This window comes from Lithohypha guttulata (genome assembly GCF_036872675.1).
Source record: "Lithohypha guttulata strain CCFEE 5908 chromosome Unknown scaffold_4, whole genome shotgun sequence".
NCBI lineage: Eukaryota > Fungi > Ascomycota > Eurotiomycetes > Chaetothyriales > Trichomeriaceae > Lithohypha > Lithohypha guttulata.
The window spans coordinates 810565-830429 of NW_027042753.1; the positions used below are offsets into that span (position 1 = coordinate 810565).

Here is a 19865-nt window from a genome sequence, read left to right on the forward strand (position 1 = left end):
AAGAGATCAGCAGAAGGGGTTATTGTGCTCGGGGCATTGGTTCGAGTGATGTAGAGTTCGTCAAGGTGAGACACAAAGGAAAAACAATAACCATTTCGACGGATACTGCTCGTGCAAATCAATGTCTCTCCGACCCTGTATCAAGGGTGTTACAGGTTGGTGGAATATTTTTGGTGGTAACGCTAAGTGTACACTAAGACGTATAGGGGCAAAGCAGTCTTCGAAAAGTGGATCCTGGACAGCAGGGACCCTTTGAGTGGTCGACTTTGGTCCTGCTGCGCAGGCCCGGATAGTGCAAATGGTTAGGCGTGGATGGGTATGGCTGACCATCGCGTTCGCTCGGCCTCCTTTGAAGCAGTCGCTCTAGAATTATTCTCAGCTGGCTGAGGTGTGAGCACCTGGACACGCTTTGACGTCGATTACTATCGCTCTTTCACTTCTTCAGGATATAATATCTAATTCCGTTCGATCGTCGTTGTCGCGTTTGTGCCGTGGTGTTGGGGAAGCGTTGGCGGCCTGTTTGTTGCTGGTATATACACCCCTATCCCGAACCTGATCCTCATCGTGTCGTTCCAAGAACACTCATGTCCGGAAGATAGAGCCCTCGGATCGGGCATAACATTTGAAACAAGTAACCAAACAAGATGTCGGCGTGGGAAGTTGATGTGAGGGCTTGGTTCCCTTCTCAGACAGATGCATACATTGGCGGCCGCGTGGTGGACAAGAGAAGAGCTGGGGACAGAGTTCAGCTCGTCTTCGAGTTAGACGATGGCTCTCAACAAGTTGTGGAAGCAGACGAAGCTGCTTTGGCCGACTCCCGTAATGCCTCCCTCCCACCTCTGGCCAATCCGCCCATGTTCGAGGCTGCCGAAGATTTGACCAACCTATCCCATCTCAACGAGCCAGCCATTCTGCAGGCTATCAAACTACGATATGCACAGAAAGAGATATACACATACTCGGGCATCGTGCTGATAGCCACCAACCCGTTTGCAAGAGTTGATTCTCTATACGTCCCTCAAATGGTACAGATCTATGCTGGGAAACAACGTGCTTCTCAGGCACCTCATCTCTTCGCCATTGCCGAAGAAGCTTATGCGGACATGTTGAGAGACACAAGAAACCAGACAGTCGTAGTCTCGGGCGAGTCTGGTGCAGGAAAGACTGTCTCTGCCAAGTACATTATGAGGTATTTCGCTACGAGAGGTGCTCCTGGGCAGGGCAAGGGAAGCAAGTCAAGAGCAGATACCATTTCCGAAACAGAAGAACAGATCTTGGCAACCAACCCAGTCATGGAAGCATTTGGTAACGCTAAGACAACAAGAAACGATAATTCCTCCCGATTCGGAAAGTACATTGAGATCATGTTTGATAAGCAGACCGATATCATTGGTGCCAGAATACGTGTCTACCTTCTCGAACGATCACGTTTGGTCTTCCAGCCATTGAAAGAGAGAAATTACCACATCTTCTATCAACTGGTCGCAGGCGCGACGGAAGAGGAGAGGCAAGCACTGGCACTTCTGCCAGTCGAACAATTTGACTACCTTAACCAAGGTGGTGATTCAGTCATCGATGGAGTAGACGATGCAGCTGAGCTCGCAGCTACTAGGAGGTCTATGACCACCATTGGCGTCAATGATACTATACAGCGTGAAGTCTGGCGCATGCTGGCTGGTTTGCTACATCTTGGCAATGTCAAAATCACAGCTACGAGAACCGACTCCCAACTTTCCTCTACCGAACCCTCGCTGGCGCAAGCTTGTGAGCTATTGGGCATCAATGCTGCTGAATTCTCAAAATGGATTGTCAAGAAACAACTGATCACAAGAGGCGAAAAGATCACCTCAAACCTGACTCAACAGCAAGCCACGGTCGTTAGGGACTCCGTTGCTAAATTCATCTATTCCTGTCTTTTCGACTGGCTTGTTGAGACCATCAATCGAGGTTTGGCTGCTGAGGATGTCCTTCAACGTGTGCATACATTCATTGGTGTGCTTGATATTTACGGTTTTGAGCATTTCGCAAAGAACTCCTTCGAACAGTTCTGCATCAACTACGCCAACGAGAAGCTACAACAAGAATTCAATGCACATGTTTTCAAGCTTGAGCAAGAAGAATACATTCGAGAACAGATTGACTGGACTTTCATTGATTTCTCGGATAACCAACCATGTATCGATCTCATTGAAGGAAAGCTCGGTATCCTGGCCCTACTCGACGAGGAATCGAGGCTGCCAATGGGTTCCGATGATCAATTCGTGACAAAACTTCATCACAATTTTGCTGCAGACAAGCAGAAATTCTACAAAAAGCCAAGATTCGGAAAGTCCGCTTTCACCGTCTGCCATTATGCTCTAGATGTTACCTATGAGTCAGACGGCTTCATTGAAAAGAACAGAGATACGGTGCCGGACGAGCAGATGGAAGTACTGCGGAAATCGTCGAATCAGTTCATGCTTCAGGTACTCGAGACTGCTGTCTCTGTGCGTGAGAAAGACTCTGCTAGTGCTGCTGGCTCGAAGCAGGTTTCCTCGACTCCAGGCCGAAGAGTGGGTGTAGCAGTAAATAGGAAGCCGACTCTGGGCGGTATTTTCAAGAGCTCTCTGATTGAGCTTATGAACACTATCAACTCGACCGATGCACACTATATCCGCTGTATAAAACCCAATGAAGCCAAGGAAGCCTGGAAGTTTGAGGGTCCAATGGTTTTATCCCAACTTCGAGCTTGTGGTGTTCTCGAGACCGTGCGAATATCGACTACCGGGTACCCGACAAGATGGACTTACGAGGAATTTGCTTTTAGATACTACATGTTATGTCACTCGAATCAATGGACCACCGAAATCAAAGATATGGCTCATAATATATTGAAAAAGGCGCTGGGTGACATCGGGCATCAAAAGGCGGATAAGTACCAGCTTGGTCTGACGAAGATCTTCTTCAGAGCTGGTATGCTTGCCTATCTGGAGAACTTGCGGTCTGCTAGACTGAAAGAGTGCGCCATCATGATCCAGAAAAACCTGCGTGCGAAGTACTACCGTCGAAAGTACCTCGAAGCCAGAGATTCTATCCTTGATATTCAGACTGCTATTCGAGGCTACATGGCCAGACAAAAGGCAGATGATTTGCGACAGATCAAAGCCGCTACTACTATCCAAAGAGTATGGCGTGGTTCGAAGGAACGCAAAACATACACCGACATCCGAAGCAACCTCATCCTATTTCAGTCCATCGCAAAGGGCTACGCTTGCAGGAAGACCATCCTCGAAACCCGCTACAGGAATGCCGCTGTTACCATACAACGAGCTTTCCGATCGTGGCGTTCACTTCGTGCTTGGAGATCTTACCGACGCAAGGTTGTCATTGCTCAAAGTATGTGGCGTGGTAAGCAGGCTCGTCGTGGTTACAAGAAGCAAAGAGAGGAAGCTCGTGACCTCCGACAAATTTCCTACAAGCTCGAGAACAAGGTCGTCGAACTTACCCAGTCTCTTGGTGCACTGAAAAAGGAGAACAAGAACCTCATGGAGAAGCTCGACTCATACGAAAGCCAGCTCAAGATCTGGCGTTCCAGGCATGATGCTCTTGACAAGAGAGCCAAGGAATTGCAGTCTGAAGCCAACCAGGCGGGTATTGTTGCTGCAAAGCTCAGTGCCTTGGAAGAAGAACACACGACATTACAGAGATCGCATGACGAGCACCTCGGAAATGCAAAGAGATTACAAGAGGAGGAGAAGAGGCTGAAAGACTCTCTCAGCACTTCCACTAATGAGCTCGCTAAGTTCAAGGAGATCAACATTGGGCACGAATCAGAGAAAACAACGTTACGGCAGCAGATCAACGACTTGCAGGATCAACTTGAAATGGCCAAGCGAGCTCCAGCACCCAACAACTACCCTGTCAATGGGGAGCCGTACACGAACGGTAACGCTGTGCAGCCCGCCAACGGCCTCATCAACCTCGTCTCATCAAAGAAACCAGTCAAGAGAAGAAGCGCTGGTGCTGCTGAAAGAATCGAGTCGGATCGCTATAGTGCAGCGTTCAATGCTAGACCGATGTCAATGGCCATTGATACACACATGAAGACATTGTCAGGCTCGACATTCAACCCAAGCCTCGATAATGTTGAGATGGAGCTTGAGAATCTGCTCTCGCAGGAAGAGGATCTTAATGAGGAAGTCACGATGGGCTTAATCAAGGGCATCAAGATACCTTCACCAGCTGCCAATCCTGCGCCTACCGATAAAGAAGTCCTCTTCCCATCTTACCTCATCAATCTCGTCACTTCAGAAATGTGGAACAACGGCTTCGTCAAGGAGTCTGAGCGTTTCCTGGCCAACGTTATGCAATCTATTCAGCAAGAAGTCATGCAACACGATGGAGACGAAGCCATCAATCCTGGTGCTTTCTGGCTCTCGAACGTTCACGAAATGCTGTCATTCGTGTTCCTCGCCGAAGACTGGTATGAGGCACAGAAGACGGACAACTATGAATACGACAGATTGCTTGAGATCGTCAAGCACGATCTGGAATCTCTCGAGTTCAACATCTATCACACCTGGATGAAGGTGCTGAAGAAGAAATTGCACAAGATGATTGTTCCTGCCATCATCGAATCGCAATCGCTGCCAGGCTTCGTTACGAACGAATCGAACCGTTTCCTTGGCAAACTACTGCCGTCCAATAACACACCTGCCTATAGCATGGATCAGCTTCTTTCGCTGCTCAACAACGTGTTTAAGGCCATGAAGGCATACTACCTCGAAGACAGTATCGTCACACAAACAGTCACTGAACTTCTACGCCTGGTAGGTGTGACAGCTTTCAACGACTTACTAATGCGCCGCAACTTTCTCTCCTGGAAGAGAGGTCTGCAAATCAACTACAATATCACTCGTATTGAAGAATGGTGCAAGAGCCATGACATGCCAGAAGGCACTCTTCAACTCGAACACCTCATGCAAGCCACCAAGCTCTTGCAATTGAAGAAAGCCACACTTAACGACATTGAGATCATCCAGGACATCTGCTGGATGTTGTCGCCCAACCAGATTCAGAAACTGCTCAATCAGTACCTAGTTGCTGACTACGAGCAGCCTATCAATGGCGAAATAATGAAAGCAGTAGCAAGCAGAGTGACAGAAAAGAGTGACGTGCTACTTCTCGCGCCTGTAGATATGGAGGACAGTGGTCCATACGAAATCGCCGAACCTAGGGTCATCACTGCGCTGGAAACCTATACACCCTCATGTGAGTACATCAATGATTCATACATTCCAAGCATCCACTAACATCATCGCAGGGCTACAAACACCACGACTGAAGCGGTTAGCAGAGATCGTCTCGGCGCAGGCCATGGCACAGCAAGGAGGCGGCGACGATGCAATGAGCGAAAGTGACATTTGAGGAATATGGTTTGATCATAGCAAGAGCTGAACTACGAGCATTTTAAGGTTGTTGCGTAGAACGAGGTGTCTGGCAAGGCATTTCGTGGTGTGTCATATTCTATTGCACGATGTTCTGACCTGTTACGATGCTGGTTTGTGTCGGTGGTAAACGATACTGTATGTTGTTCTGTTCCGGAATACTTCTTGAAGGATATTTAATGGCGCCTAGATAGTGGTGCTACGAGGTCGACTTTCTGATCAACGACATTTGCTGAACTCGCTAGTTGATCTTGAGGAGAGCAGCTAGCTTGCTCAATATAGTTGAGAATAAAAATGTTCTCGATCTGATAAGTGAAGCTGATCTCTGCATACCTTTCACAGTTTTATTGCCAGCAAGTACATTTTCCATCGTCCTTGCCGCACCAGAGTTTGAGTTTCATATGAAGGCGGCAATTTGTCCGCTTGCGCAGGCCTGCCTCGGTGTCGGCACCACTCTGGCTCGGTAAGCTCAATGTGCCTCCCACCTTGCTATCACAACTCAGGAAGTAATTCACAGTGCTCAAGATGTCTCCTGTATATCCATATACCTTCTCAGAAGAGCAGTGTATACGTCCTCCAGCAAATATACGGTCGAGACTGGTTCCTCAAAACAGCGATGGCTGAAGGTGCTCCTCCCGTACCACAAGGACTTGGCTCGACTTCACGCCATGATTTCGACAACACAGCTCTCGGAAAATGGCTACAGCAGACGAAAGCCATACCTGACCTCAAATTACCTGTGATTTCGAGCAAGATAGGTTATGGACAGAGTAATCCGACTTATTTTGTGGATGATGCTGCGTAAGTTGAATCTATACGAGCTCTTGACATATATAATGTGGATTAGTCAATCAGTCCTTCTTCCGTATACTTGCTACGAGGCCGACCGTTGTTGTCAATCTACTGCTTGATGGCGTTTGTAATTTACAGAGCTAACACCACATCTACAGAGGTCAGCGATACATTCTCCGGAAGAAACCACCAGGGACGATTATCAGCCCTGTGGCCCACCAGGTCGACCGCGAGTACAGGGTGCTCAAAGCGTTGGGATCTGTGGAAGGATTTCCAGTACCCAAAGTGTACGCTTTGTGTATGGAGAACGATGTTATTGGGACGCCATTTTATGTCAGTGGAAAGAGGCTTAATCAGTTCGACTACCACGAGAACTGTAATGCTAACATTGTGCACGTCCAGGTCATGGAGTTCATCAAGGGTCGCATCATGAAAGACTACATCGAGCTCAGTGAGCTTTCGCCGGAAGATCGTTATAAAGTGTAAGCTCGACCTCTCAACCCACCACTATCTGCCCTTTTCCATGCTCGCGATACAACTGCTAACTCACGATTCAACCCTACAGCTGGTTCTCCCTCATTGAGACCCTGGCCTGGCTACACAGTCTCGATCCCGATAAATTAGGTCTCGAAGGCTATGGCAAGAAGACTGACTTCTACAACCGACAATGCACGACTTTCTCTCGAATCGAAGCACAGCAAGCTGCGGTCAAAGACATCAAGACAGGAGCTGTACTAGGCAGAGCACATGAACGATATGATGAGGTGATGGCGTACGTAAGACAGCATTTGCCGAAAGATCGATACGCGATCATTCACGGAGACTTCAAGTTTGACAATGTGGTAAGTTGCAAAAAGCATCTGAACCAACGAACAAAAGACAAGAACCAAGCATACTGATGCAAAAGTGTGTACACAGGTCCTTCACCCCACGGAACCTCGCGTAATCGCAATCCTCGACTGGGAACTAAGCACAATCGGCCACCCCCTCCTCGACCTCCTCTTCACCCTATCCCCGTTCCTCGGCGGCCCAAAAGCCAACGACCTCGACTCACCAAGCTCCACACCCTACGACACCGCCCTCTCCCGCCAACAATACGGCCTCCCAGACCTCGACAACCTCCTCAACCACTACACCAATATCGTCGGCTATGACGTCCGCAAAGACAACAACGGCCGAGACGTGCAGATTGCGCGAATCTTTAATCTGGTGAGAGGCGCGACGATCAGTCATGGGATTCAGGCGAGGACTGTGACGGGACAGGCGAGTAGTGAGGAGAGTTGGAGGTATTTTCGGAACACGAGGCGGTCGGTGGATTCGGCGTTGAGGTTGATTGAGGAGTTGGAGGGAGAAAATAGGGTGGTGGCGAAGCTTTGAGGGAGCGAGGGAGGGGAGCACGGATTTGTGTCGGAATTCGTGTTGTCTTGGTCGTGGTAGGCGCCTCTGCGGCAATTGATGGAAACCGAGAGCGTGGTCGTGGTGTTGCGACGTGTAGGATGTCGCGCTCAATATTGATGGGTGTTTATTTAGTACCCAGGCAGGACAGGGGACTTGGTCCTAGGAGATGATCGAGGCGTGGAATGTATGGCAAGAAGTACTGCAGCCAGACGATAAGTAGTGGCTGTTGGAAAGTCTGTCAAGATACGATCCGTGTTAGCAATATTATTCGTTGATAGCGAGTTGCTGCAAATGGCTTCGTATGGTTGAGGTCAACGTTTTGTTGTCGCTTTGGGTGGGTGGGTGGTTGACTACCATTGATGCATACGAGCACGAGACGACACATTTAGCCTCAAGACGATATCTGGTATGAGGTAGTCATTGATAGAATTTTCCAGTCTGTCTGCAGGCGATCGGATATTCTGCATACTGGTTGTCGTGGTGAGGTTGTCCCTCCCGTTTGCGTTGCTTTAGGGACCAGCAGATGGTTTCGTGTGATTCTCTCCGAGTGATCGCGACTCATGCCCGTTCCTGCGAAAGCCGCATCCCTTAATACGAGGCAACCGATGATCGACGATCCCTCTTCTTCCGACCAATACCGACCAGTTGAAGCATCTCAGTCCAAAATCCAACAGGCGGTGATGTGAACGAAGCCTCGTAGGCATCGACTACAGGTGCCTCCCAAACAAGGTCCGCTTCGTGAGATTTGACGAATTTCGTTTTCTTGAGAAGCTTCCAGACGATGAAATTGAAGGGAGCGAGTAGTAACATGGTGTAGTAGATGAAGAAGTTATCCACGCTCCAAGGGGCAAAGCTGCTATATCCGTAGCAGCACACAACCGTGGTCATCCACGCTAAGCAAGAATGTTAGTAAAGGCATGTCAATAACGGGTTTATGGACATACCTAGGCCGATGTAGGCACTGTATGGCTGGAACCAACCAGTATAAGGGAAGGTCTTGCGATCAATACCTTGTGCTTGACAAGCTCGGTAGAAGAAAAGGTAGGTAGTCGCCATGATCATGTAGTTGAGAACACCTCCAGCTGTGATCAAGTTCGTGAGCCAGTTAAGGACAATAGAGGAACCACTGCCAACTTGGAGAAAGCTGAGGAAGGGAAAGACCATGACAATGCAGAAGCACCAGATGGGCACACCGTTTTTCGTGCAGCGGCGGAGGAATTTGGGCGCCCGACCTTCCAAAGCAAGACCATAGAGGGACCGAGTAGCGCAGTAGGTATAGGTGTTGCCAGCAGAGAAAATACTGGTGACCAGTAGAGCATTCACAACATGTGGAAAAACGGAAACGCCTAGGTTTCTCATCGCAATGACATATGGTGAAGCAGCAGCAGTTCCACCACCAGAACCCTCGCCTGCAAGGATGCTGACTAGAGTAGGGTCGTTGTAGGGAACAACGACTCCGACGGCGAGTGATCCGACGATCTGTGGGCACATTAGCATTACCATGACTTTCTGTCCTCGGCAGTGAGCACTCACAAAAAACAGGCCGAACCGGTAATAGACTGTTTTAAAAGCGTTCTTGATGTAAACGCGTGGACGTTTTGCTTCAGCGGCAACCATGGCAATATATTCGGGACCCACGACCGTAAAGGATGCTGACCACAACGCAGCACAAAACCCTTCGAAGCGGCCAAGCGTACCTTCCGTTCGATATTCGGCGAACGAACCAGGATTTTTCCAGTAGCGAAAGCCATAAGCGTCACCTCTTGGATTGCCACCCACCATGGTGATGAAGGTGAAAAGGAACAACATGAAGATGAGAATGACTTTCCCTCCGGAAAGCCAGAACTCAGCTTCACCATATGCCTTCACAGCAAGAAAGTTGAGTATACTGCGACACGGTCAGCACACTACCGAGGATACTGGGACAGTCGCATTGGAAAGGAGTCGCTTTTGGGGACGCACGCATAGAGGACGATGCAAACAGCACAAATTGCCGCTACTGGGATGTTGTCACTCCAGAAGGTAAGCACTAGGTTGAGTGCAGAAATTTCGAAGGGGATCAGTAGCGCTTCGTAGATGAAGAAGTTCCAGCCAGCCATAAAGCCAAAGGCGTCGTCGACCCATTTACCAGCCATTCGAATGAAGCCACCAGAAACGGGGTGTAAAGTTGCCATTTCAGCCATACAGTTGTTGACAAAACCGAGCATGATACTGTGAAGTGTGTATGCTATAAACAAGCTACCAGGGCCACCTCGTGCTAGACCTCCGCCGATGGAGACGAAAAGAGCTGTACCGATCGAACCGCCAATAGCGATGAGTTGAATTTGGCGATTACCGAGTCGTCGTTGCAGAAGGTCGGCATTTTCAGAGACAAAGCCTTCGGCTAGTTCACCACTGGGAGATCTGGGAGTATTGGGAGAGCCAGCACTATGCCGGTCGTGCACGTCTTTGTCGCCATACGGTTTGGTTGCCATGTTTGCAACCAATATTGAAGAGTGCGAATGGTGGGCGAAGATGTTTGAAGGACGACATTTGTGCTGGGATCAACCGAATTATAGGCTTGTGCATTTTTGTGCCTAGCACATCCAAGCCCGAATCGAGCATCTTTTGGAATCGTATCCAAGTTGAAATCTGCTCCAATGAAGTAAGTGAGTCCATAGTCACGACGATGCGACAAGGAAGGAATCCGACCGTGAGATTTAGCGTGGCGTTATCTTTGTGTTCGTCCACTTGGTGCGAGTGTGCGGGGCTCTCTAACGACTCAGTGGAGGTGAGCGGAGCTCCAGCCTCCCCCTGCGAACTCAACCTCCCACCACTCAAGACTCTTGGCTCAATGCGTTTCTCGTGTCAATTCTCCAGGTTGGGAGCAGCTAGTGAAGCAGATGTTCAAGAGGTGACACTGTTCTGAAAGCTCTGCACGAGCGATGGCGAATATATGGACAACAGCAACAAACATCGCGGCTGAATGCAAAATAAGTTATCTTGCAGGAATAATTTTGTACCCGTGGGCGCCATAGAAAGTGGGAAGACATTTCGAGAGGCGCGATGGTACACTAGATCGAGCAGATATTCGCAGCTTTTGCGGTAAGTCTTCTTGAAACAATTCAGTGCCCTATGGAGGCGGTCGCAGTAGAAGAAGGCTCGACATGTCGACTACTGAAGATGCTTACGATGTGCATTTCTAGCTGTAGCCTTTCAGCCCGTGTTGTTTTGTGACTTGGAAAACGTTCCTCACACGAACAGGTCTTGAGTTAATCGTGATCTTTGGCGCATCTACACCACGTATCAAGAGTCGCAGTAAACAGTGGGTTACTCTACTACATCAGAATTGACAGTAGCTGATTGAGCGCATTTTCGATCACGACCACCGTGACCTGACTGGGGAACAACGTTGCGGCTCACGTGCATCGCCAAGCAGGGCGTGGCTGCATTAACCCAGACTTGGGGTGGAATACTATGACGTGGACCACGAAGACCGGTCCATCGCATTGCTCGCCTTCTCCGGTCCTCCTCGATGGCCTTGTACCATCACGATTCACAGTTCGACCAATAGGCGATCTTCCAGAGTCTGCATCACCGAGGTAATGCGCGAGTCAAAAAAGAGAGGTCGAAGCAGGTTCTGTAGGATACTTTCCTTCGAGCAAGGACCTGTGGTGACGGATCGATAGCGTTGACATGCCGGGAGTGACCCCGGCACAACGGCACCTCGTCGATATTGCTTTTTCCTTAGTCCTACAGTCTAATTAGGGCCAAATTTCTCATACCATCCAGAGCACGAGATCTAATGCTTTTCAGCCAGGCAGTCGTACCCTCGAATCGCTGTGCCAGGTGGAGGTTCCTCAGACGTCGTTGATAACCACTTGATTCGACAAAGAGGGCCGGAGTTGATCTTTCCCCGGCCTGTCGTGCCTAGACTGGCCAAGGAGCAGCCATTTCGCGCGGCAGAGTGAGCTATTAGTACAGTAATCGAATCAGAGCAGGCTCATAACCCGAGATCTGTCCGATCCAAATAAGCGATGGTCCGCGATATGGCATGTCTATGGTTCACCCCAGACCACAAGCATGCGACCGGCGTCATACTTAGCAAACACAACGACTTGAAGATGCCAGTACTGACTATGGAATTGTGATCAGCCCTAGTCCTCACCGAATGTCTCAATGTATTGCCTTTTAGCAACTTGCTTAAGAACGTTGCAGATTTCTGAAGGAGAGCACAATCAACCAAATATCCTATTTATAATGTGCGAACTCCTTGTCACAAGTCTTGAAGAGGTTGAGACCGATCGATCTGGAAATCCACGTCTCAGCCCTGGCGACGACCATGTTTAGGCTCGTGATGTTGCGTCAGACATCCTCGTCACTGTTGAAGACGAATACCTCTTTGAAAGACCTGTCATGGCATTCCAGTCCCTGTTGAATTCGTGATCCCTCCATCCACGACGAGGGCGTGCGATGTGATATACCTTGCAGCGTCGCTACACAAGAACACCACCGCATTCGCAACGTCCTCCGGCGTACCCATTCTCCCCATGGGCACATTGTGCTCCATGATCTTCCTGCCCACTTCCCTATCCTCCTCCTTCTCACTATTGAGCAAATTCTCCACAAGAGGGCTGTATATCAAGCCAGGCACGACAGCATTCACTCTCACACCTCTCGGTGCATACATGACACCACTCGCCTTTGTGAACTGCAACACAGCCGCCTTTGCGCTCGCGTACGCAATTTGCGGCTTCCCAATGTATCGCATTGCTGTGATGGAAGCATTATTGATAACCACGCCACTGCCCTGCTTCTCCATGATTGGCAAAACAGCACGACAGCAGAGAAAGACTGATTTGAGATTTAGATCGATTTGCTTTTCCCACGCTTCGAGGTCCATGCTACCAGGATCTCCTGGCGCCGTCATACCCACATTGTTGACAAGAATATCGATCCGTCCGTACCTTTCCAGACAACCTTGCACCATTTTGTCAACTTCCTCAGGCTTTGTTACGTCGCAGCTCACAACTGCACATTCCGCATTACTGTTTTCGGCAAGCAAGCGTGTCTGTGTTCGTTCTGCGGCAGCTAACTTGAGATCACAGCCAAAGATCCTGACGCCGTTGTGAGAGAGAAGCCGGGCTGTTGCGGCACCATTACCCCAGGTTTTGGTTTCGGTCGAGCCGACTTGACCAATGCCTGTGATAAGAGCAACTCGCCCTCTCAGATCTGGGTATATTGGGAAGGTGGAAGGGTCTGCCATGGTGAAGCAGATCTGAATTGGGATGTGGCAGAGATACGTGGTCAGGTCGAGATCCACACAAACTCCTCTTCTACCGTGGACTTGCAAGATTCCTCTTCCACCGAGCTTCTCTCTCAAACATGCACAAGGTTGTTCTGGCTATTCAACGAACACCGCAAGTATCGTGAAATCCTTCGTACACGCTTTCGTTGGATTGGTTTTTGACAGCCACTTCCACGAGATGCAAACCGCTTTTCATCCCGTAGCTCTCTTATCTTGCAAATCCATCCCCTGTACTCTTGGTACTCGGCTCACAGCCTCTCCCTTTGCCTAGGTTGTGACTTTCCGTGGAGGACAAATGCACTCCAACTTTCCCCACAGATACAGTCCTTTGCCTTTTTCAAAACGTGTTCAACAGGAGCCCATCAATATGCACATGTTCTTATGTTTTTGTCACACTACAGTACATAACATTTACGTCCTTCCAGGCACCAAGGAGAGAATAGAGACAGAAATTGTCTTTGCATAAACAAATGCATTGCACTATCTAGAGTGACTGACTGACTGATTGACAGAGCACGAGAGACGACCAACACGCAAAACTCCATAAGTAGGTAGTTCAACCACCACCCATATAAACCCAAAACCTTTTACACACACTCGCAGGGAAAAACTCCTTCGCACAAAATGCTTGCTCCTGCCTCACGCCAAAAAGAGCGTCTACTCATGCTTCCAATGCTGTTTTCGCTTGCTCACTCGCACGCTTGCTGTACATCAACCTCGTAAATGCTAATTTCGACCTTAATTTTCCGTGCGCTTCCTGCTCGCAGGGACTGAATATATGTGTGTTGCAGCGACTGAATTTATGCGATAGTGCTGCTAGCTGCTTTCAATGATTGAATATAATGACTGTTCTGATTTCGTCGAACTGCAACACTAGCTTTTCCGGAAGCGATTGATTTTGTTAATCTTCGTTCGATCGTGTCTGGTAAAGGTGCTGTACATTTTCTGGATATTTGCTCCTGAAATATCGACATCACCTTATCGACCCCCAGTCGTTTAGTCTACTAGACGTAATTCTGCTGCCTCTTTTTGTCCCATCACTCACGATGCCTGACTCTCCTGCGCTCTTTTTGCCAAAGACTTTCCAGAACCGCAGTGTCTCGTCTCCTGCCCCAGTAACGATAGTTGTGCCTTCAGGATTCATACTAAGATAGAGTACCCGATAAGTATGGCCAGTGAGAGACACGACCTGCTCCATCTTTGGGTATTTCCACACGACGATTTGATTCTGGCTGTAACCATGCGTCGAGACGATTTCGTCACTGTTCTTGCTCCACGCTAGGTTGCAGACCTGGCTGCCTGTGTCGACTTCCTTTATCATGCTTCCGGTACTGGTATTCCAAAACTTGATCGTGCGATCTGCGGTACCACCGCCTGAAGCTAGTAGATGTCGTTGATGTGGCGACCAGGTTATTGCTTTTACTGCCGCAACGTGCGAGCTGAACCTGTAAAGTGGCGTTTCGGATAATTTGTCCCATACGCAAAGCTTGTTGTCATTACCACCACTTGCCAGTTGACCATCCTCCGTGTTCCACTTAAGACCACAGATTTCCTGCTTGTGACCAGCAAGACGTCGCAGATATTGGTCAGGGCTGCGTACATCGCGATGATATATTAGCCGGTCTCTCGATCCGGATGTTAGGATATGGTCATTCCACGCTAGAGCACCAACTCTTGCCGTGTGTCCCATCATCGTTCGCAATCTTCGCGAGCGCTCGGCATCGTATATTTGAACGAAGCCTTTGTGTGTACCGACAGCGATGTGTGAGCCACGCTGGATCCACTGAACCGAGGTGACCTTATCACCATCGCTGAGTTTGCATAATTGAGTGACCTTTCCTGTCTGACTGTTCCACATATAAACAGAAGACCCGAGGCCGACTCCTAAAATATTTGCTGACCCCCAGTCGACCAGGTTGAGGTAAAAATCGTCCTGGAGTTCTGGAGCGTCCAGTACTTTGAATGGAACTTTCGAAATAGGACGGGGTTGTTTTCGAGGTGTTTGTAGTATCGATTGTGATGCATAGTTGATAGGTGATATTGAGTAAAGATCAGATCTCGCATTGAGGTTCATTATGCCTGCAAGCCTACCTGTAGACGAGCTTGGTGTCGGATGACCCGAACCTATTTGTTTCTGAGGCGACCTGTAATGAAACATATTCTTGGTATGAGGAGTATTCGGCGTAAGTGAAGCTGGAGGAAGGTTTGAAGATGCAGGTTGACCTGGTGGTGTATGCTGCCTCATATAAAAGTCTTCAGGCGTACGGGAACGTATGTCGTGCGGTACAGTGTCTCCCATAATTTCATTACGCAGTACTCTCGAATATGTCCGATTTGCTTCTTCCGTCTTCTGATAATGCAGCTCCTCGTGCGCTACTTTCCGCCTCGACCTGGATGGCGTAGCAGGAGAGCCGTCTTCGTGCAAAAGACTGTAACTTGCTTGTAGATCTTGACCGTCTCGATTAGGAATGAATCTGTCGCCATATATTCGCTGCTTTTTACGTTGTGGACTTTGGCCAGGCGTTCTCTCACGCTGTCTGCCAGCGTTTTCAATCTCGCGTAATCGTTTCGTTAGCGCATCCTCTTCTACCTGCTCCGAATGCCTCCTTGAACTCAAACTAGCCTCATTGTCGATATATCGCTTGGATGTGATGGTCGGAGGTGTCCTGGACTCGGCAGGAGTAAGCAGTGAAGGTGTAGAGGGCCTTTGAGTCGTGTCAATTGTCATAGATCTGCTCTTGTCCTCCTCCATGCTCAAGCAGAAGTTGTGGCTCGCAGCCACAAGTCAGGCGCGAAAGATTCAATCTCGCAATAGACCTGTTCGGATGTGATCGGTAGATTTGGGCAGTATAGATCGAGGTGTAGATTGTGTACAAGCGAATGTTGCTCTGGTAGCAACTCAAAGTGAGAGTTGTTGAGTGGTCAACCAGGAGACTAAACAAGCTGATGAATATGAGCGGATACGGGTATTGAATAGCGACGGAAGTGACAAGTGAGCGAAAGTTGATGTGAGAGTGTTGCGACGGTCGTTTGTATTGTTGTTGCAGTATGTTTGAGCACGCAGAGGAATTGCGAGGTACGTACTGCCGTTACTCATGGATTGGAGAGGTTGGAGAGAGTGGGCGTTGCGACAAGTCCAGTGGCCGGCTGCTTGCAGCGATCCGCAGCCCGCGCCATGCCTACAGGGCTACCGTAAACAGCCAGTCCAGCCAAAAGCGTTTATGCAGATGGATCCTGGAGACGCGTGCTTCATCTGTCGGAATTTCTCCTACATTATACGCTCTACAAGACTATATAATTCATCGTCATCATTGTGAACGCATTCTCCGTTGACAGTCTCCCTTGCGTTTGGGGCAGACTACCACAATCCGGTCACTCAACGTGCTCTTGATGCTAGTGAAGCCTACAGCACCCGAAGATGTCTGTGTTACTGCAGAATATGCAGTTAATCCTGAATAAACAATAACATGACACGACCAGATGTTGGCCTTTGCTGGCATCATAACATCGCGTGAAGCTTTTGTTTGTATGGGATTCGACTGGCCAGGGTGCGACCACACACGAAGCTTAGCGAACATGCTGGACTCAAACAGCCGCGCTAAAATGAGGGAGCGCGCCTTGCATGAGCTTGGCTATTGCAGGCGCATGAGGCATCTGCAGCAGCGTCCCACATCTCCCATGATTGCCCACCTGTAGCCAGTCCCAGCTTGAAACGCAACACTTTGTCTATTATCTATCGCGCTTCCTGTTTGCTTTGGCTTTTGATACATGGTTTTTGGTCTGATCATACGCCGAAGCTTTGCAACAACAACAATGGCTCGTGTGAACATCAAGACTGCAGCTAACGACTTCTTGTCTTTCGTGAATGTCTCACCAACACCATTCCATGCTGTGAAATCAGTCAAGGAACGACTGTCAAAAGCCGGCTTCCAGGAGATAAAGGTGCGACAAATGAAGAAGCATAGCTGACAAAGTAGTAATGTGAATAGGAACGAGATTCGTGGTCGACAGCTTGTGTGGCAGGAGGCAAGTACTACCTCACTCGGAATGGCTCGACCATCATAGCCTTTGCAATTGGAAAGAAATGGCGGCCTGGAAACCCTGTAGCAATGTTGGGTGCGCATACAGATTCTCCCTGCCTCAAGATTAAGCCTGTAAGCAAGAAACAAGGAGAGGGATTTCTCCAAGTAGGTGTCGAAACATATGGTGGAGGACTATGGCATACCTGGTTTGATCGTGATTTGGGGCTTGCAGGAAGAGTAATGGTGCGAGGATCTGACGGCAAGATTGCTCAGAAGCTTGTGCATATTGACAAACCACGTAAGTGCAACTCCTGCTGCAATACCCAAATGCTGACATCAATAGTCCTGCGTATCCCTACTTTAGCCATTCACCTCGACCGACAGGAAACCTTTCAGTTCAACAAGGAAACACAGCTATTCCCAATAGCCGGATTGGTTGCTGCTGAACTCAAGCGGAAGGCAGGAAAAGGAGATGCTATAGAAGAGGACACCACCAAAGAATTCTCAGTCATGAAAGTGACGACCCAAAGACATCATGAGCATATAGTCGAGCTAATTGCAGATGACTGTGACGCCGATCCGGAAGATATTGTCGATTTCGAGGTCGTACTCTACGATACGCAAAAGGCATGCCTCGGTGGATTGACTGATGAATTCATTTTCTCAGCAAGACTTGATAACCTCAACCAAACTTACTGTGGGACTATGGCCTTGATTGATTCGGTGAAGAAAGACAGTGCGCTCGACAACGAGACGGCTATTCGTCTATTTGCTGCTTTTGACCACGAAGAGATTGGCTCGACCACAGCTCAAGGAGCTGATTCATCAATGCTTCCTGGCGTCATCCGAAGGCTTTCCGTGCTTCCTGCATCCTCGTTCGCCGATAGTGAATCGGACAAATCTTACGACAAGACTAACGACCCGGATTTGTCGACGGCATATGAGCAGACACTATCTTGTTCTTTTCTTATTAGCGCTGATATGGCTCATTCAGTTCATCCAAATTACGCTGCCAAGTACGAGGCCGACCACAAGCCAGAAATGAACAAGGGTCCAGTGATCAAGGTGAATGCCAATAATCGATATGCTACAAACTCGCCTGGTATTGTCCTGCTACAAGAGGTGGCTCGAAAGGCACCCAAGAAGATCGATACTGACGAAGCTGGAGTACCCTTGCAGGTGTTTGTTGTGCGAAACGACTCAAGCTGTGGCAGCACAATTGGTCCCATGCTCGCTGCAGCATTAGGTGCACGAACACTTGATTTGGGTAACCCGCAGCTGTCAATGCACAGCTGTCGAGAAACTGGTGGAGCTGACGATGTGCATCATGCCATTCGACTCTTCAGCAGCTTCTTCGAACACTATTCGAGCTTGGAGAAGACTATTTTGGTCGACTGATTAGGGCGCTAATTAGACGCGTCATTCACGTGTCGGTTTCGCGAAACCACGATCTGCGGGCGTTGGCAGGTGGGGTTGAGTTTCAGCTTTGCACCTGCCGGCGGGTTGAACTCCGTGCCGATGTCATTTTCCCCATACAAAATGTTGAAGCGTGGGCATATCGTTCGGATCAGGACAGCGATTTGCAAACAATCTTTGTCGCATAGCTCATCGCACTGCCTATAAGACTCAGAGACATTCGAAAGCGATGTCGCAGCCACAATATTTGACTGGGCAGCCAGAAGCCATACAGGACTTCCTATCCAAATTTGATGTACGATTCAATCAGTATACAGAGTTGTCGCACGCCATCCTCCTGTGCTGTACTTACTGTTTCTAGATCTTCCTGTTCGACTGCGATGGCGTTCTCTGGTCAGGCGACCACCTGTTTGAGGGCACGGTTGCTACATTAGAGATGCTGCGAGGTGCAGGCAAGAGAGTAGTCTTCGTTACCAATAACTCAACAAAATCAAGAACAGATTACAGGAAGAAGCTGGAAGGCATGGGCATACCTGCGACTGAAGAAGAAGTTTTCGGGTCTAGCTACTCTGCAAGCATCTACATTTCTCGCATTCTGCCACAGCGACATCCTGAATTGAAGCAAAAGCCGAAAGTTTTTGTGATTGGTGAATCAGGAATTGAACAAGAGCTAGATTCTGAGAACATACCGCATATTGGAGGCACCGACCCTGCATACAGAAGATACGTCGAGCCAAGTGACTATACAAGGATTGCAGCTGGTGACCCAACCATCCTCGATCCCGAAGTTGGAGTCGTGCTTTCAGGTTTGGACTTCCACTACAACTACTTCAAGATCTGCCTGGCATACCACTATATCAAGAGAGGTGCGATCTTTTTGGCTACAAACATTGACTCGACGCTGCCTAGTGCTGGTGCTTTGTTTCCCGGAGCAGGTACTATGGCCTCCCCACTGGTAAAGATGCTAGGAGAAGAGCCTCTTGCACTTGGCAAGCCTAGCCAGGCAATGATGGACGCTATTGAGGGCAAGTTCAAGTTCGATCGTAGTCGCGCCTGCATGGTGGGTGACAGAGCGAACACGGATATCAAATTTGGATTAGAAGGAAAGCTTGGTGGTACTCTTGGTGTGCTTACTGGCGTCAGCACGAAACAGGAGTTCCTCGAAGGCGATGCTAGACCACACTTCTATGTCGACAAGCTCAGTGATTTGCTCGCAAAGAGATAGCTGATAAGCAAATATGTCAAGGTCATGAATGACGATTCGATAGACATAGATTTACAGCGATGAGCGACGTCGAACGAAGAGAAACCCTTAACGTCGCCTAGTCTCTCTTGCTATTTTTTGTCCTGCTAAACTATCACAATATTCCACATTCGTCCTTCGGAGAAACGCTCCTTGGAGACAGGCTAATCCCAAGCAGATTTGGAGCACAAGGTGCATACAAAGAGGAGAGATCATATGGTCGGTCATACGTTCCCAAAGAATCGCGGTTCTCACTACACAGTATACCTCCGAAGTTACCC

The 19865-nt window shown here is 48.9% G+C and overlaps 7 protein-coding genes across 7 annotated transcripts; 4 read left to right on the top strand and 3 right to left on the bottom strand.

Moving 5' to 3' along the window:
• Positions 1–644: 644 nt before the first annotated feature.
• On the top strand, positions 645–5406 carry MYO2 (Myosin type-2 heavy chain 1; the record flags this gene model as incomplete). Its single annotated transcript, XM_064899782.1, has 2 exons — positions 645–5250; positions 5303–5406. The coding sequence occupies 2 exons, from the start codon at positions 645–647 to the stop codon at positions 5404–5406; spliced, it is 4710 nt and encodes a 1569-aa protein (XP_064753094.1).
• Positions 5407–6042: 636 nt separating this feature from the next.
• Positions 6043–7595, top strand: LTR64_005444 (uncharacterized protein; the record flags this gene model as incomplete). Its single annotated transcript, XM_064899783.1, has 4 exons — positions 6043–6227; positions 6377–6700; positions 6784–7060; positions 7137–7595. The coding sequence occupies 4 exons, from the start codon at positions 6043–6045 to the stop codon at positions 7593–7595; spliced, it is 1245 nt and encodes a 414-aa protein (XP_064753095.1).
• Positions 7596–8204: 609 nt separating this feature from the next.
• LTR64_005445 (uncharacterized protein) lies at positions 8205–10090 on the bottom strand (the record flags this gene model as incomplete). The annotated part of the gene is made up of 4 exons (XM_064899784.1): positions 8205–8509; positions 8561–9095; positions 9150–9504; positions 9579–10090. 4 exons carry the CDS (start codon positions 10088–10090, stop codon positions 8205–8207), a joined length of 1707 nt encoding a protein of 568 aa, XP_064753096.1.
• Positions 10091–12009: 1919 nt separating this feature from the next.
• On the bottom strand, positions 12010–12861 carry LTR64_005446 (uncharacterized protein; the record flags this gene model as incomplete). Its single annotated transcript, XM_064899785.1, has 1 exon — positions 12010–12861. One exon carries the CDS (start codon positions 12859–12861, stop codon positions 12010–12012), a length of 852 nt encoding a protein of 283 aa, XP_064753097.1.
• Positions 12862–13876: 1015 nt separating this feature from the next.
• Positions 13877–15655, bottom strand: CDH1 (substrate-specific activator of APC-dependent proteolysis; the record flags this gene model as incomplete). Its single annotated transcript, XM_064899786.1, has 1 exon — positions 13877–15655. The coding sequence occupies one exon, from the start codon at positions 15653–15655 to the stop codon at positions 13877–13879; it is 1779 nt and encodes a 592-aa protein (XP_064753098.1).
• Positions 15656–17012: 1357 nt separating this feature from the next.
• On the top strand, positions 17013–18323 carry LTR64_005448 (uncharacterized protein; the record flags this gene model as incomplete). The annotated part of the gene is made up of 2 exons (XM_064899787.1): positions 17013–17223; positions 17269–18323. 2 exons carry the CDS (start codon positions 17013–17015, stop codon positions 18321–18323), a joined length of 1266 nt encoding a protein of 421 aa, XP_064753099.1.
• A 247-nt stretch (positions 18324–18570) lies between these two features.
• Positions 18571–19566, top strand: PHO13 (p-nitrophenyl phosphatase; the record flags this gene model as incomplete). The annotated part of the gene is made up of 2 exons (XM_064899788.1): positions 18571–18636; positions 18703–19566. The coding sequence occupies 2 exons, from the start codon at positions 18571–18573 to the stop codon at positions 19564–19566; spliced, it is 930 nt and encodes a 309-aa protein (XP_064753100.1).
• Positions 19567–19865: the final 299 nt, after the last annotated feature.